We start from the raw sequence: 14,814 nt of genomic DNA, 5'->3' as shown, positions 1-14,814 counted from the left end.
CAGGAATATTCCTATATGCAAGAAATAGCACTGGTCGTCTTACATACATGTGTTGGTAATATTAGAAAAAAAAAGGAACTGAAGTTTGGGAAGGGAAGGGGAAAGCAGAACGCAAAGACTATAGGGGCAGCCTCATTTTCTACCACAGAGTGGGGAGAAACCTCAAGCCCAGAACTTCCTCCTGTTAGTGTAAATGAGGAGAGTGATAAGAAAGTGAACTTGGGAACAAGGAAGAAGGAAGCCATATAACTTTGGGTTATAAAAATTGAGAGTCATTGGGCCTCCCCTGGTGGCGCAGGGGTTGAGCACTGGGCTGCGAGGCTGCCCGCAGCCTCTGCAGCACTGGTTCGTTCCCCGGCCGCTGGCGAGGGTCCCACCAAAAAAAAAAAAAAAAAAAAAAATTGAGAGTCATCAAACATTTGAATGGAGATCCAGACAGAAGTGGTGGAAAAAAAAAAGTACATTTCAACAGTCAAAAAACTTTTAAACATCAAACTGGAAAATGAGAATCCAGAAGATCTGGAAGCCAACTGTACAGTGCTATTGATACTCTATTTCATGCAAACCTATTGCAAGTATTTGTAATTATAGAAATACCTACAAGGGGGCCTCCCCCGTGGCACAGTGGGTTGAGCACAGTGCTGTGAAGCTATCCACAGCCTCTGCAGCGTGGGTTCGATACCCCAGACAGCTAGGGAGTGACCCACATGGCATGGCAGACCACTTCTGTCTCACCCACTGCTCTCCTCAGTGGTGTATTTTGTCAGTCTGCCTGTTCTGCTCCCCGCTCTGTCTCTGGTGAATCCTCTCACCCTCCTGCACATCTAGCCTATACCCCAGTTCTTGTATGCATAAATAAATAAATCTTTTTTAAAAAAAGAAAGAAAATTAACAGTAGTGTCATCTTCCTCATAGTCATATTAAAGTTTTTCACTTTAGTAGGACTTATATTGCTGTTTTACAGCTTTCAGATTTTCATAAAATTTGTTACAGCATGAGGAAAATCAGAATATTTGATACCTGTGTCTAACTTGCCAATGACCATTCTACTTCATTGTAGAATTTTCTAGGTCTACTTCATTGTACATTGACCTAAGAGTAAATAGCATGACTCATTGCAGTTTTGAGAAAAAATAAACTTCTCCAAGAAGTCCTACAAAGGAAAGTATATCTCAATTCTCACTTCTACTCTCGTAGTGAAGGTGAACATAACTGCTTTCCCTTTCAGCTCTACGCCCACTGGAAATGTCTGTGTTTATGTGATTTGCTTAAATCATGCAGGAAGAGGAAGGCTCACTCCTACTGGAAACCCATTAAATTCCATAACTAAGGTCACAGTGAGAAATTTCAACAATTTGAACATCTTATTTGAAAACATTTTATTAATGTGCCTATTTTATAAGTGATGCTATCATGAAAATAATACAACAAAGTCAAGCATCTTAGAAAATATTGTTTATTTTTATCAAAGTTAATGGAATCTTTTTTGTAAATGAAATATTTTGCTGCTGTTGAAGTCAGCACTTTTCTTAGATATAATATTAAATATCTGTAATGAATCACCAAATATATTTGCTTAAAAGATAAGTGGAATTTCAAATATTTACTAGTATATACTAATTACACAATGTGCTTTCTAAAATGTCTTATGCTTTCTCGAAATCATCAAATGCCCTCATAAAGAGTCCCGAAAAGTTATATATGTCAAAATTGTTTAATAATTTATTACAAAGAAGTTTGCACTTTAATTTCTACTACATGAACATTTCATATTAAGACAATAGTGGACCGAATGTGACCTTCTTTATTGAAGGCTCACTCAAGCAGAGTAATCACAACATCGTCGTCTCGGCCTTGCCACAACATCTCTCCTTCAAAGTCAACCAGCCCGTGTTTCCTGGCACGTATGAGAATGCCCACGACTTTATCTGAAATACGAACATATCTGTCAAAGAGGTCACCGAAAGTAACCTGGATCTTGCCGTTGCGTCTGTGGCGAGCCATTGTACGGATGACGAAGCACAAGTCCATGATTTCTCTGTAGATGTGCTCCTCGGCTCGCTTGGCCCTTTCTGCAGTTTTGGTCCCCTCCTTAGGACGGCCGTAGCCCTCATCTCCTTTGTGGAGGCGGGTGGCCATGGCCAGCTGATAATCAAACTCCTCACTGAAAGGATTGAGCTTCTGAGATTGGATGTGCTCATCGGCCCACTGCTGCCATTTCCCTTTCAGGTTGTCAACTGGGCTGTACTTCTGCTGGGCCTTGCAGCTGAGTTTCTCCATAAATCTGTTTGCCCTGAGGAAGAGAGAGGGTAAGGAATCAATACTGATACTTTAACATCCCAAATGTGGCTGGCTTCTTTGTACTCCTGGAATATATAGACATCTTAATGTAAGTATACATTTTTTTCTTTATGAAAGAAGCAAACACAATGCAAAAAAAGTAGAAACGAAAGGTGACTAGTCAAACACAGTTCCACCATTGTTCTCAGCTTGGTGTAGGTTCCTCTAAATTATTTTCTCTGTGAGCAATAATAATGCTCTAAACACTAAGGCTATTAAGCTATTTCAAGAAAAATCTTCATGCAAAGCTACTGCAAATAAGTGTCTTAAAGCCACATGTTAATAACATTTTAAAACTGCAGTCACAAATGCATAGGGCTTCTGAAATCAGTTATGTCCCCCAAATAAGTCTTATTCCACCAATATATATTGCAATACTCACTCAGGGACAGATTTTCATAAATGGATTTTTAATGAGAGCCTATCTGTACTGGTATCAATGATGTACCACAAATTTTGAAATACCAAGTTGTATTGGTAGAAAACACCAGCTACCAGTAGTTACACATACTGGACACTTGTACTAGCATCCTTTTAAGCATTTTGTTGATACCCCACAACCATTCTGTGTGATGCACACAATTCTCACTCCACAGATGAGGAAAGTAAATTCAGAAGGGTTAACTAACTTCCTTGAAGTCATAATCTGCTCAGTAAAAACTGGGATTTGAATCAAAGTTAAACTTATTCCTGAGCCTGTGTGTAACTGCCATGAAACACCACCGTCAACCAGTGACAGAGACAGTATTCAAGCACAAAGCCATCCATAGTAAAGTCATAGCTCTTTCCACTGTGCTGTGATGCTGCTCATCTTCAAGTACCACATATGATAAAGGGATGAGTGGTGTTTGAAGTGTGTGTGTGTATGTTTATCCTTGCAACTTGGAATGCATTTTTCATACATAAAACTAGCATTGGAAAGTGTAAACAAAATGTCATGAGGGGGCCAGCCTAATTTTTAAATAAGCAACTCTTGTTAAAGGACTTCCCTATTCTGTATCTCCAATCCCCTAGATTTCTCTTGCCTTGTTTTCTCTGCCTTCACGAGTAAAACACTCACAGACAATCTAGCAGTCAGAGATTCGTACTCCATACCCTCACAACCACCCTACTTCCCTACACCCGGGGGCCTCATGCCTAGAAACATTGGAATTGGACACTAAAGCAGAGCTGAAGTTGCTTATGTGACTAGCATGTGTGGCCTAAGTCACTCCTATCCCCTCTCTCAAAATTTGTTACTGAAAACAGGGAAAGGGTCAGATTCCTCACTATCCAAACTCACTTCATGAAATGTGGTTATCCAAATGCTGGAAAATAACAGACGTTATTAGGAAGTCCTTCATAGAGGCATTAGTATTGTTTTCACAAGAGGAAAGACATCCACTAGATGGCGAACGTTCATTAATTCCCTCATTTTGTGTTTCCAAAAGGTCTAAGCTTGCTGCATTCAGTTTCACTATCAAATAGAACTCAAACTTGGAATTTACTGCTACATATAACACTACTATTCTTTATAGCCACATGGAAAAAAGTATATGACAAAGTTAATTGGGACAAAGTACCATGCAAAACTAAATACATAAATATTACAACTATGAAAGTTCATGTATGTATGGAAAAGTAGTAAGAATTACACCACATTGCAGTGGAACAGATTTCTCTTGCCTACTGGTCTGTGCCTCTCCATGCACTGTCCCTGTTCAGTGTTCAGCTGCTGAGACTATTGATCTCATTTGCAAAGGAGAACAAACATCTTGGCCCCATGGCAATCAGTGACAGGCACAGGCTTCAAAACAAAGACAAGGCCATCCCAGCAGACCCCAAAGCTCATACCAGATTTGAGGCTGGGACATTTTGGTAAAGAAAAAAATTGAAACATATTGGAAGAAAGAAAATGGAATAGTATAATCCATTAACTCATACTTTTTGTATTCTGAGTATCTACTGTGATTCTGCCCTATAAGTGAACAAAAACTCCTTTCAATGTACTTCCTGAACAAAGTCACATTCATTTCTCAAGCAGTATTTGAGAATCCCATCAGGCAAAAGGTGCCATTAGGCTTCAGCTGAGGCTTCCTGAGCACAGCTAGGATTACTGCTGACATTAAGAACTGCTGTTGCTGTGTACAACATTCTGGTACCCTCTGTACTCTAAGACCAAGGGAAAGGAACTAAGGAAGAAGCAATTTAATTCCCACATTCCCTGGGCCAAACCTGAGAGCCAAGCTCCTGGCATCGTGAAAGGTTTGGATCACCAAAGCATTATAATGGGTAAAATCTATTAAGTAGCTCCTCTAGTCCATTGTTTTCCATTATTAATATTTAAATAATTATGAATTATAATATCTATATATTTTTAGATGAGGGCAAAGAGACTTAGAATTCGCAAGAATAATCGTGATTCAAATCCATCTCTCATTCAAAGCTGATGCATTGATCTCTCCGTCACACAGTAAAGTGTTCATGTACATGCCTGATCTCAGAAACCCTGAGAAGAACCCTGTACAATCCCCACTTTTCCGTGAGATTGTTCAGAGTGGGGGTCAAGAGGGTGGACTTGAGAACCAGAACGCTGGGTTCAAGTACTGTGGGCTGTGTAATTCCCTAGTACTTCTTTTTCTCATGTTCCTGTGTATCAAATGGGGGTAATGATTATACCTACCTCATGACAATGCTGTGGTGATTATATGAATAATCACATGAAACATGCTTTGACAAGTGCCAAAGAAGAGTGCATAAATTTGAGCGAGGTCTCAACTGTGATCTCTCTGCCTCAGCTCAATTCAAAATGTGCTAATAAGATATTCATGGTGCCATCCTCAGTCTTTATTCTTTTGGGTTTTGTTATTCCATTTCACACACACATGCCAAAATCCACAAGGCCAGAAGTTAGGCTATAGTTCTCCATGTTCTGGCATAATAGCTATTTTTGACCATGAATTCCTGAAGTAAAAAAATAGAAGCACTATCCAGACTGTGAGCACATCCTCAAGGCATCAGATGAGAGGTAGTACCTTGTCCAATATCAAAATTTTGGGCATGACTCACCTTTGTCACTAACTTGCTGGATAAACTTCCCCTCTGAGCTTTTGAGGGGGGGTGGTCTCATGCCTAAAATGGGATAATACTGACCTCATAGTATTGTGCAAATTACAAGAACAGAGCTTGTCAAAGTCTCATAGCACACACTAAACGCATGAGAGATTCTTATAGTTACCTGTTTGCCATTTCATTTTTCATCTTTGTAGTAGTTCTAGTTCTTTCAAAACATTTAAAGACATAAGATATAAGACAGCTCTTTGTCAAATTAGGTAACCAATTTTGTTCTTTGCTTTCTGATTGTTTCATAAAACTTGAGAAGCACACCTACACATCTAACTGTTCCCAGAGGGAATCAGTTTATAACCACTCATCACATCAGAGCTTTCCCCATATTTTGATACCCTGTGGTTGTAGATTAATATATCCTGACTTTCTACTAGGAGCAGGTAGAGTTGCTGTAACAGTTCAAGTCAGCATGTGTCTGTATGTTTAATACATAAATGTCTTAGGATTGTGATATTTCAATTATTTAGCTTTAGTAGGATTTCTCTCTTTGTCTACGAGTAGGAATTTCTTTCTAAGGTTTGAAAAATTGCTGAAGAGTAGAATCTATGTAAATAATAATAGTTTTCCTACATTGGACATAAAGGGCTAGGATTGTGCTAAGTGCATGGAAGATTTAATCTGACTTGTCTTCATGTAATGGAATTTATCTCAAAAGGTTACTGTGCTGTCATTTTGCAAAAGAGGGAACAGGCTTAGAAAAAGAACCAGATTTTTGTTTTGTTTTTTTGGTTTGATGATTTAAGATCTACCATCTTAGCAACTTTGAAGTGGATGATACCAGATTGTTAATCACAGTCAGGGCAAAGCTGAAATTTGAACTTGGATCTGTCTGACTTTAGTGTCTGCTCTCAAAAGTTAAATAGCAGCTTCTCACCTGTTTACAGACACTCTTTGGGTGAATGTGTTTTCTCATATTATAGACTGTTTTGGGACAAGGAAATTTTTTTTTTCTGTCAGTTTACCAGTAAACACTTTGCTCTGCAGGGAAATGAACAATTATATTTTTTATAGAATTGACTCAAAGTATTTACCCAAAATGAACACCCCTCTCTGGTGGTTTCATCTTTGCTGAAGCTAACCTTTAAGTGTTCAGTTCAAAAGAGAAAATAGGTCAAGTCCTTGACCATAGGTCCACATCTGGACTTGGCACTGCCCTTTTAACCCAGAGCCATGCCTCCCCTGACCCCAGGATCTCGCTGCCCGCCCAATCTTTGAGATTCTCACTCTAACTTCGGCAACTCTTTCCTGCTCTCCAAGTCCCTGGGCTCTTTGGGGTTCACAGCAGGATGAGGAACTGAAGGAAGCAATCACTTACTGGGAGGGCAGGGGACGTTTGATTCTGGCAGTGGTCACCTGCTCTCCATCCTGCTCGGGCCTTTCCTCCGCCTCCCCACCATAGCCACTGTCTTCTGTGTCGATGCTGTCGCTCCTCCAGTTGGGTTCATCCTGCTCCATCTCTTTCCAGCCTTTGGTGAGTTCAGATACCAGGTTGGCACATTTTCTCCTCCGTGTTGGGGAGCCACGGCTGTGGAGGAGTCTGTCAATGTCATTCTCTGGCTGCTCGGGGTCAGGCGTGCCACTGTCCTTCTCATATCTGTGACTGAGGTTGGTCATGTCCCCTCCTCTCTCATAAGCTTTGCTGACAATCGTTTTTGTTACTTCTTTCCTTTTGATATGGGGGACCTCAGTGATGTCCTCTGGGTTTTGTCCATCTCCACATCCTTCTGGTGCTTGAGAGGCAGGCATGGGGACCCTCTGAGCTTTCTGGTCGGGAGTGGGGTGTGTCACTGGTTTAGGAGCTGGGGGTGGGTCCTGGGTCCCTCCAGGAAGCCAGCCGGCAGGTTCCTGGGCTTGCCTGGTATTGTTCTCATTTGCCCACTGCTGCCAGCCTCTGGCCAAGCTGATCACCAAGGTGGCTGTGCGGATCTTCCGGAGGGTACTCTTGGCTGGCCCCTCTCGTTCCTTTTCTCCTGGAGCCATGCTACCCTTCTTGTCTCTGCTGATAGCCTGGGCACCAGCTTAGTATGGGCCAGTGGAGTGCCTGGGACTTAAATAGAAGCAGGGTGTAGAATGTAGGCGGAGAGTTTGGTGACGGTGGAAACTGTGTTAAACATTTCTTGCCAAGATATGATGCCTTGCCCTTGATGCTGTTCTTTTTTTAAACCCTGAAGGCTCTAGTTTCATCACAGCAGAGGGATGTCTCTGCTGGTACAGCATAGTGTCAGTGTGGAAATCACTAGATCTGACCATGTACTCGGCCTTATGTTTTTCTTCACCTTAAAATATGGTCTTCCCATTTATAGGATCATAAAATGCATACACCAGTTGTGATGTGAACATTATAAACATTTGTGTTCTCAATATAGCTCTTATTAGTCCCACTTTGTAGCTGAGTGCAATGAAATCTAACTTCATATAAATAATTATATCAGAGGTTCAAAGCCAGATCTACCTCAGCCAAAACTTCTGCCTTGTTCATTCTATTTATCAAAGATCCTAAGTATCCTTTTTCTTTTTTCTTCAGCTCCATTAGATACAGTCTTTAGAAATCACGTCATCCAAACTTCCTTTTTCACAGAAGAAAGTTCAAGCTCGGATGAAAGGAGGGGATCCAAGGGCTAGGTAATTAAAGGCTAATTGTTTTTCAAGTTCTAGATTAAAGTCACTATATAGATAAGTTTTATTCATATACATGAGGATGGTTACAATTCCAGTCCAATTATTTCTTTTAGATCTTTCAATTAAGACCTTCATAAATTATATAGATTATTATTATATGAAATATTTTCAAATATTTTGTTTGAAAAGCCCACTTAAAGACAAAATAAATGGTACCAGAAACAAACCCCATCCCAACCTTTTGTTTTTAATTACACCCTTCCTGAGCTGGCCTTTCGGTTCCTGGGGAAAAAAACACTCCTTCAGTTTCAGACAAAGACTGAAATATGATTTTTTTTGAAAGGACTGGAGAGATGGACAAAGAATCATCTTTGAAGTGCTATAAACCAGATAAAGATGTTCTGAGCTCTGCACTGAATAATTTCTAAAGACAAATAGAACAAACAGTTTATAGACTTTCCCACTGCATCTTTTCCTCCAATCTTGACCTGTAGTTAACCATACTGATTGAAAACTGCTAAGAGCATTTAAAAAAAGGTATGTCAGAAAATTACTTCTGATAATAAGACGGTTATTTTGAAAGTAAATATTGATATCAGTTTTTCATCTTGTGGGTCATTTACCTCCTAACACTAAAACAATTTGGGAAATGATTTAAAACTCTAGAAATCTGTCAGATGTTTTCAGAGTTCAACAACATCTGATAACATTATCAGAGGTCCAAAAGTACAGAGACAAAAATCCCTCTTAAATAATTAAGACAAAATTTAATCACAAGGAAAGAAAACTACTACCAAAAAAAAAAAAAAATAAATCTGAATCCAAAACTTCTGGCAATCTTCTTTGGAAGATTATGCTGAGAACTATTTGGTTTCTGTCAGATGCTCTTCATCTTACTTGGAAGATGTGGGGAAGAAATGGGGTTCCTCATTCTAAGGAATATGAACTTAGCTCAGGATCAGACTAATTTGCAACTTTCAAAGGGAATTTTCTACTCCCTTTCCCATACCTGTTCTATATTCACTTCTGATAGAGAAGATAAGAAACAGCAGAACATTCCGATTCTTTCACAAATTTACAGGCCATGCAATCATTTACTCTGGGACCTGCAACTGTCTACAGAAAAGTGGCAAAAAAACAGAGGCAGCTACTAAAAGAATTTGGTCATTCTTTCTGAGCTTTTGCTTCCATGGCAACTGTGGTTCTTTTCTTATACTTCTCCATAGGGGAGTGTGAAATCCTTTATCTCTTCATACCCACTTTGGGCTTTCCTTCCCTAAAGCAAGTTCTATATGCGACCTACACTGCATTTTTTTAAATTATTATTATAGGTACATTATATCGTCTTTCTCAATGTCCCTCTTGATTAATAGGAGCTCAGTATTCTATTTTAATATAAGGTGTAAAAGAAATCAAAATCAACTCTCAAAGACAAAGATATAGTGAAGTAAGACAAGCTTTCAGGTACCTCCCTGGTGGTGCAGGCAGTGGAGCACAGCACTGTGAAGCTGTCTGCAGCCTCTACAGTGCCAGTTCGATCCCCGCTGGCCTCAGAGCAACCCACATGGCGAGCAGGCCTCTCCTGTCTCGCCCGCTGCTCCCCTCAGCAGTGTCTTTGGTCAGTCTGCCTGTTCTGTTCCCTGCTCTGTCTCTGGTGAACCCTCTCACCCTCCCGCGCATCTGGCCTATACCCCAATTCTTATATAAATAAAATAAATCTTTAAAAAAAAACCTAGCTTTCAGTTAAGTTTCCTAAGCAAACATGAGATAAGAAACTGTAGGTAAAAATGCAAACTTGATTAATGAAGTCATTACCACCTTAAAAAATTTTCATAGGTGTGAAAATGCTTTGAAAAAATATTGTTGATCTAATGACATCACTGGGGGGATAAACTTAGAGGTCAGGTATTCAATCCTCCTCACAACCAGCTATGTGTTTTTTTAATTTAATTTTATTTTTATTGAGGTAATATTGGTTTAAAACACCTTATATGAATCAGAGGCCTAGGGTCACATCTCCTAAAAGGCATGTCACCACACCACACCCATCACAAAGGCACCCATAGTCTCCACTATAGTCCATTGTGTTCCCTCACCCTCCTTGACTTGTAGCCTCAATTCCACAGTTAGATTTCTAGGGTTTGTTAATCGTTTGCTGTCCAATTATGTAATCTTTTTTTTAAAAAGATTTATTTATGCATACAAGAACAGGGGTACAGGCCAGAGGTGTGGGGGGTTAGAGGATTCACCAGAGACAGAGTGGTAAACAGAGCAGGCAGATTGACCAAAGTACACTGCTGAGGGGAGCAGCGGACGAGACAGGAGAGGTCTGCTGCGCCATGTGGGTAGCTCCCTGGCCAGCCGGGGATCGAACTTGTGCTGCAGAGGCTGCAGATTGCTTCATAGTGCGGTGCTTAACCCCTTGTGCCACCAGGGAGGCCCAAACTATATAATCTTACTAAAGAGATTTCAGAAGTCTACATTTGCTCAATGTTATAGGAGGCGTTAATTTGACCATTTCTACATAAATGAATGTTATTTGTGTTCATTTTTAGACTATATCAAGAAAAGATTTTTGTGTGAAGCACAAAGAGTGACTTCAATTGAATTCACTGTACTCAGTGCACATGGAGTGTATATAATGGGCAAGGCACACTTGAGGATAGTGTGGGGTTGGGTGTAAAGCTAAGCAAAACAGAACCTACTTTCAAGCTTCTCTCAGTTTCACCAGGAAAATACATAGGGGTTTTCCTTATGCCTTTAACAGTTTGGGGGGAAGAACTACATTAGAAATATAAGGTAAGCTTTATGGGACTATTGAGGCATATAAGGTAAGCTTTATGGGACTATTGACTAGTTTTATTGGAAATACTTCACAGAAATTATTTTTATCTGGTCTCTCAAAGAGAAGAAGTTTACCAAGTGGAGAAAAGGTATACGAGTTTGAAGAGCAATATGAACAAAGTTTCAAAGTCATGAAGATACACTGTACTCCTAGAAACTTTTTTTTTTTAAGATTTTATTTATGCATAGAAGAACTGGGGTGTAGGCCAGAGGTGCAGAGAGTGAGAGGATTCACCAGAGACAGTGTGGGAAGCAGAACAGGGGTATCTACTGAAATACCCTGCTGAGGGGAGCAGTGGGTGACACAGGAGAGGTCTGCTGCACCATATGTGGGTTAGCTCCCTGGCCTGGGGTGGAACACAAGCCACATAGGAGATAGTGCTGAGTCTTAACCCTTGTGCCACCAGGGCGGCCCCTAGAAACTCTCAGTGGGCAAGAATAGAGATCACAAAATCAAAAGTCTCCAGGGCCATGCAGATCATTTAAATGTGTGAGGTATGGGCCTCCCCGGTGGCGCAGCGGTTGAGCGCTGGGTTGCGAAGCTGCCCGCGGCCTCGGCGGCGCCGGTTCGATCCCCGGCTGCTCCCCGGCCACCGGAGGAGGGTCCCACATGGTGCGCAGACCTCTCCTGCCGCCCGCTGCTCCCCTCAGCAGTGTACTTCGGTCCTTCTGCCTGTTCTGCTCCCCGCTCTGGCTCTGGTGAATTCTCTCACCCTCCCACGCTTCTGACTGTACCCAGTGCATGTATAAACAAAACAAGCAAGCAAATAAATAAATAAATAAAAACATGCCTCTATAAAAAAAAAAAAAAAAAGATTAAAAAAAAAAAAATAAATGTGTGAGGTAAATTGGATAGCAGGTAACTGGTGAAGTGATGCTTCAACAGAAATGGGAAACAGGGATTTTTGCTTGAACTCTCCCAATTCTTTAGTGATTACACTCACACAGTAGTACTGTACAAGTTCCCCGCGTCTCAAAGAAACATCAGTCCCAGTTGAATGTGAAGCCCTTGTGGACAGTTGTTTTTGTCTCTTATTGATGTATCCCAAGCACAGAGAGTAGTATATAGACACTAAGCAAATAGTGAACAGATGGGTGGTGGGCAGGGAAGATTTTACTGCATACCTTTATATGTTTTGACAATATATTTACTTAAAAAGCAAAAATACAAAGTAAAACAACAGTAAGATGAAAGTTAGAAATGTCTCAGGTTTATTCCTACACATATTTTTCATGTCAGAACTTACAGAAAACAGCTTCCATTGCCATGGCAATTGTTTGAGTTGAAGGCTGGAAACATCGATTGGCCTGAACTTCCCAAAAGCACCCTGTATTCCCCTAAATGAGGAAGGGGTCCTGTTCCTCCTCCTCAGTCCTGCAGAAGTGCCACATGGATGATTTCAGTCTAGTCTGACTCCTCTGAAAGGGATTGACTTGCCACAGCCGCCTCTTCTGTTTGTTCTCAGATATTGCAGACTAGCAGTCTCAACATTTCCACTTGCTGGAAGTTGAACTATGTCTATTGTCCTATTCAATAAGCATTCATTGAGCCTCAGGTAAGTATCATAAATGTCAGGGGTACAAAGATGAAAGAGGCACTGTCCTCACCCTCCCAGGTATGTAATCGAATCGGAAATTCAGGCACAAGTGATAATTACAGACACTCCATCAGTCCTGGCTAACAGAGGATTTTTTTTTTTTCTAAGTCTATTATTTTGCAAGGGCTGCTGTGAAAATCACCACAAACTGGGTAGTTTAAAACAGAAACTTATTTTCTCATATTTTTGGAGTTTAGAAGTCAAGAAGTCAGCATGTCTTTTTTGAGGCTCCAGGGGTGAATCTGTTTGCCTCTACTACCTTCTGGTGGCTTCAGGCTTCCTTGGCCTGTGACTATATCTCTCTGATCTTTGCCGCTGTCTTTTTTTTTTTTAAAGATTTATTTATTTATACAAGCACTGGGTACAGTCAGAAGTGTGGAAGGGTGAGAGAATTCACCAGATCCAGAGCAGGGAGCAGAACAGGCAGAAGGACCGAAGTACACTGCTGAGGGGAGCAGTGGGCACAGCAGGAGAGGTCTGCGCTCCATGTAGGACCCTTGCCGGGGCGGTTGGGGATTGAACTGGTGCTGTAGAGGCTGTAGGCAGCTTCGCAACCCAGCACTCAACCGCTGCGCCACCAGGGACTTGTCCCTTTGCTGCTGTCTTTCTATGGCCGTCTCTTCTGTCTCTTTTCCTTTTCTGTCCATCAAATCTCCTTTTCCCTTTCTCTTAAAGGGCATTTCTCACTGAATGTAGGAACCAACCGACATTATCCAGAATGATCTTAAGAGACCCTTAAATTAATTGCATCTGCAAAGACCCTTTTTCCAAATGAGGTCATAGATTCCTGGGGTTTGGATGTTGGCATATCTCCTTTGGGGCCACCATTTCACCCAGTGTACCTTCTTGCAGGGTATCTTCTGTCTCTCAGCATGCTATCATGCTCTTAGTCTTCTTTGTATTATGTGGGAAAAGTCGGCCTGAGTTCTCTATCCAAATGAGTAGTGTAAATATGTATTTGACAGGATTATTGTAAAGATTAAATGGGGCATGGAAGGTAAAGGTATTAGAACAGCTCAATACTTATTCAAACAGATGAAAATTGTGGTTAGCATCTATGCCAGAAAACTGCCTTAATATCCCCTGTGCCATGGTAGGCACTGGAAGCATCCTCCAATTTTAGAAACATTGGCCATGCTTAGAAAGTCTTGCAGCTAGCTTTTAGACAGTTGGAAGTTCACTGTTTCAAGTTTTGTTGTTTTTTTTTTTTTTAAAGATTTATTTTTATACAAGAACCGGGGTACAGGCCAGATGCACGGGAGGGTGAGAGTATTCACCAGAGAGAGCAGGGAACAGAACAAGCAGACTGACAAAGCACACTGCTGAGGGGAGCAGCGGGCAAGACAGGAGAGGTATGCCGTGCCATGTGGGCTTCTCCCTGGCCGGCCAGGAATCGAACCCGCGCTGCAGAGGCTGTGGACAGCTTCGCAGTGCAGAGCTCAACCGCCTGCGCCACCAGGGAGGCTCTGTTTCAAGTTTTGGGACACAGGGAGGTGGTCTGAGTTATGTTGATTTCAGAACCCTCTGACAGGCTTATCTTCAGATTTGTTTTTCAAATAGAGATTGGGGCTCACTCAAACAGCTAAAGGAAACTGAGTGGAGAGGTGTTTTTTGTTTAACATCTGTCTGTCATCTAACACCAATTATACTCCACAGGGAGAGAAGAGAGGCTGCCTGGGAGCTAAATTTAAGTTGTTAGAGTCTCAGCAGCATTTTTAAAAGAGTGTAGATAATCTCTCTGGGAGAGATTACTGAAAGAGAAGATTTCATTCGGATGTTTGTTTCCTTACTCTTTGGATGAGAATAATTCTCCCTCCCCAGCCCCCACGTCCAGGGAGAGTTATTTGTAGTTAAGTATGATGTTTTAAATCTGTGAAGTCTTTTCTTCAAAGTAAATATTTATTCTCTCAAAAACCAAGAAGTGTTTAAAGCCTTTACTTTTTTTTTTGTTTGTTTTTAAAGGAAAAGGCTTGCCTGATAGTAATTTGTTAGGTGGAAAGGATGTCCTGAGGACCCCCAGTCAGGCAACTCATTTTATATCAGGGTTGCCCTGTAACACTTTATAAATAAATATTTGGTCAATGAAAATATCCCTGGAGACCCAATTTTTAAAACAAACCTCTCTCATTTAAGGGATGGTGTTGGTTGAGAATTTGGAGCAACACACTTCTAGCACTCCTCAGCAGGCAGCATGGGGAATTCATAGAACAGGCAAAATTCTCTCCCCAGGATTGTCAGTCCTAGTCGGGACAGAGGTCACCTGCCTGAGGGACTGGATGGAGGTCGTAAGCCATCTAGAATGTGC

General features: G+C 41.1%; 1 protein-coding gene across 1 annotated transcript; it reads right to left on the bottom strand.

The window, feature by feature from the left end:
- Positions 1 to 1,815: 1,815 nt before the first annotated feature.
- On the bottom strand, positions 1,816 to 7,500 carry ABRA (actin binding Rho activating protein; the record flags this gene model as incomplete). Its single annotated transcript, XM_084230319.1, has 2 exons — positions 6,764 to 7,500; positions 1,816 to 2,293 (listed from the first exon to the last, which is right to left on the bottom strand). Exons 1-2 carry the CDS (start codon positions 7,426 to 7,428, stop codon positions 1,816 to 1,818), a joined length of 1,143 nt encoding a protein of 380 aa, XP_084086445.1. The 5' UTR covers positions 7,429 to 7,500.
- Between the last annotated feature and the right edge of the window lie 7,314 nt (positions 7,501 to 14,814).

This window comes from Talpa europaea (genome assembly GCF_964194135.1).
Source record: "Talpa europaea genome assembly, chromosome: 3".
Classification (NCBI taxonomy): Eukaryota; Metazoa; Chordata; class Mammalia; order Eulipotyphla; family Talpidae; genus Talpa; species Talpa europaea.
Note: the sequence above shows the minus strand (reverse complement) of the source record. Positions and strands in the feature narration are given on the sequence as shown.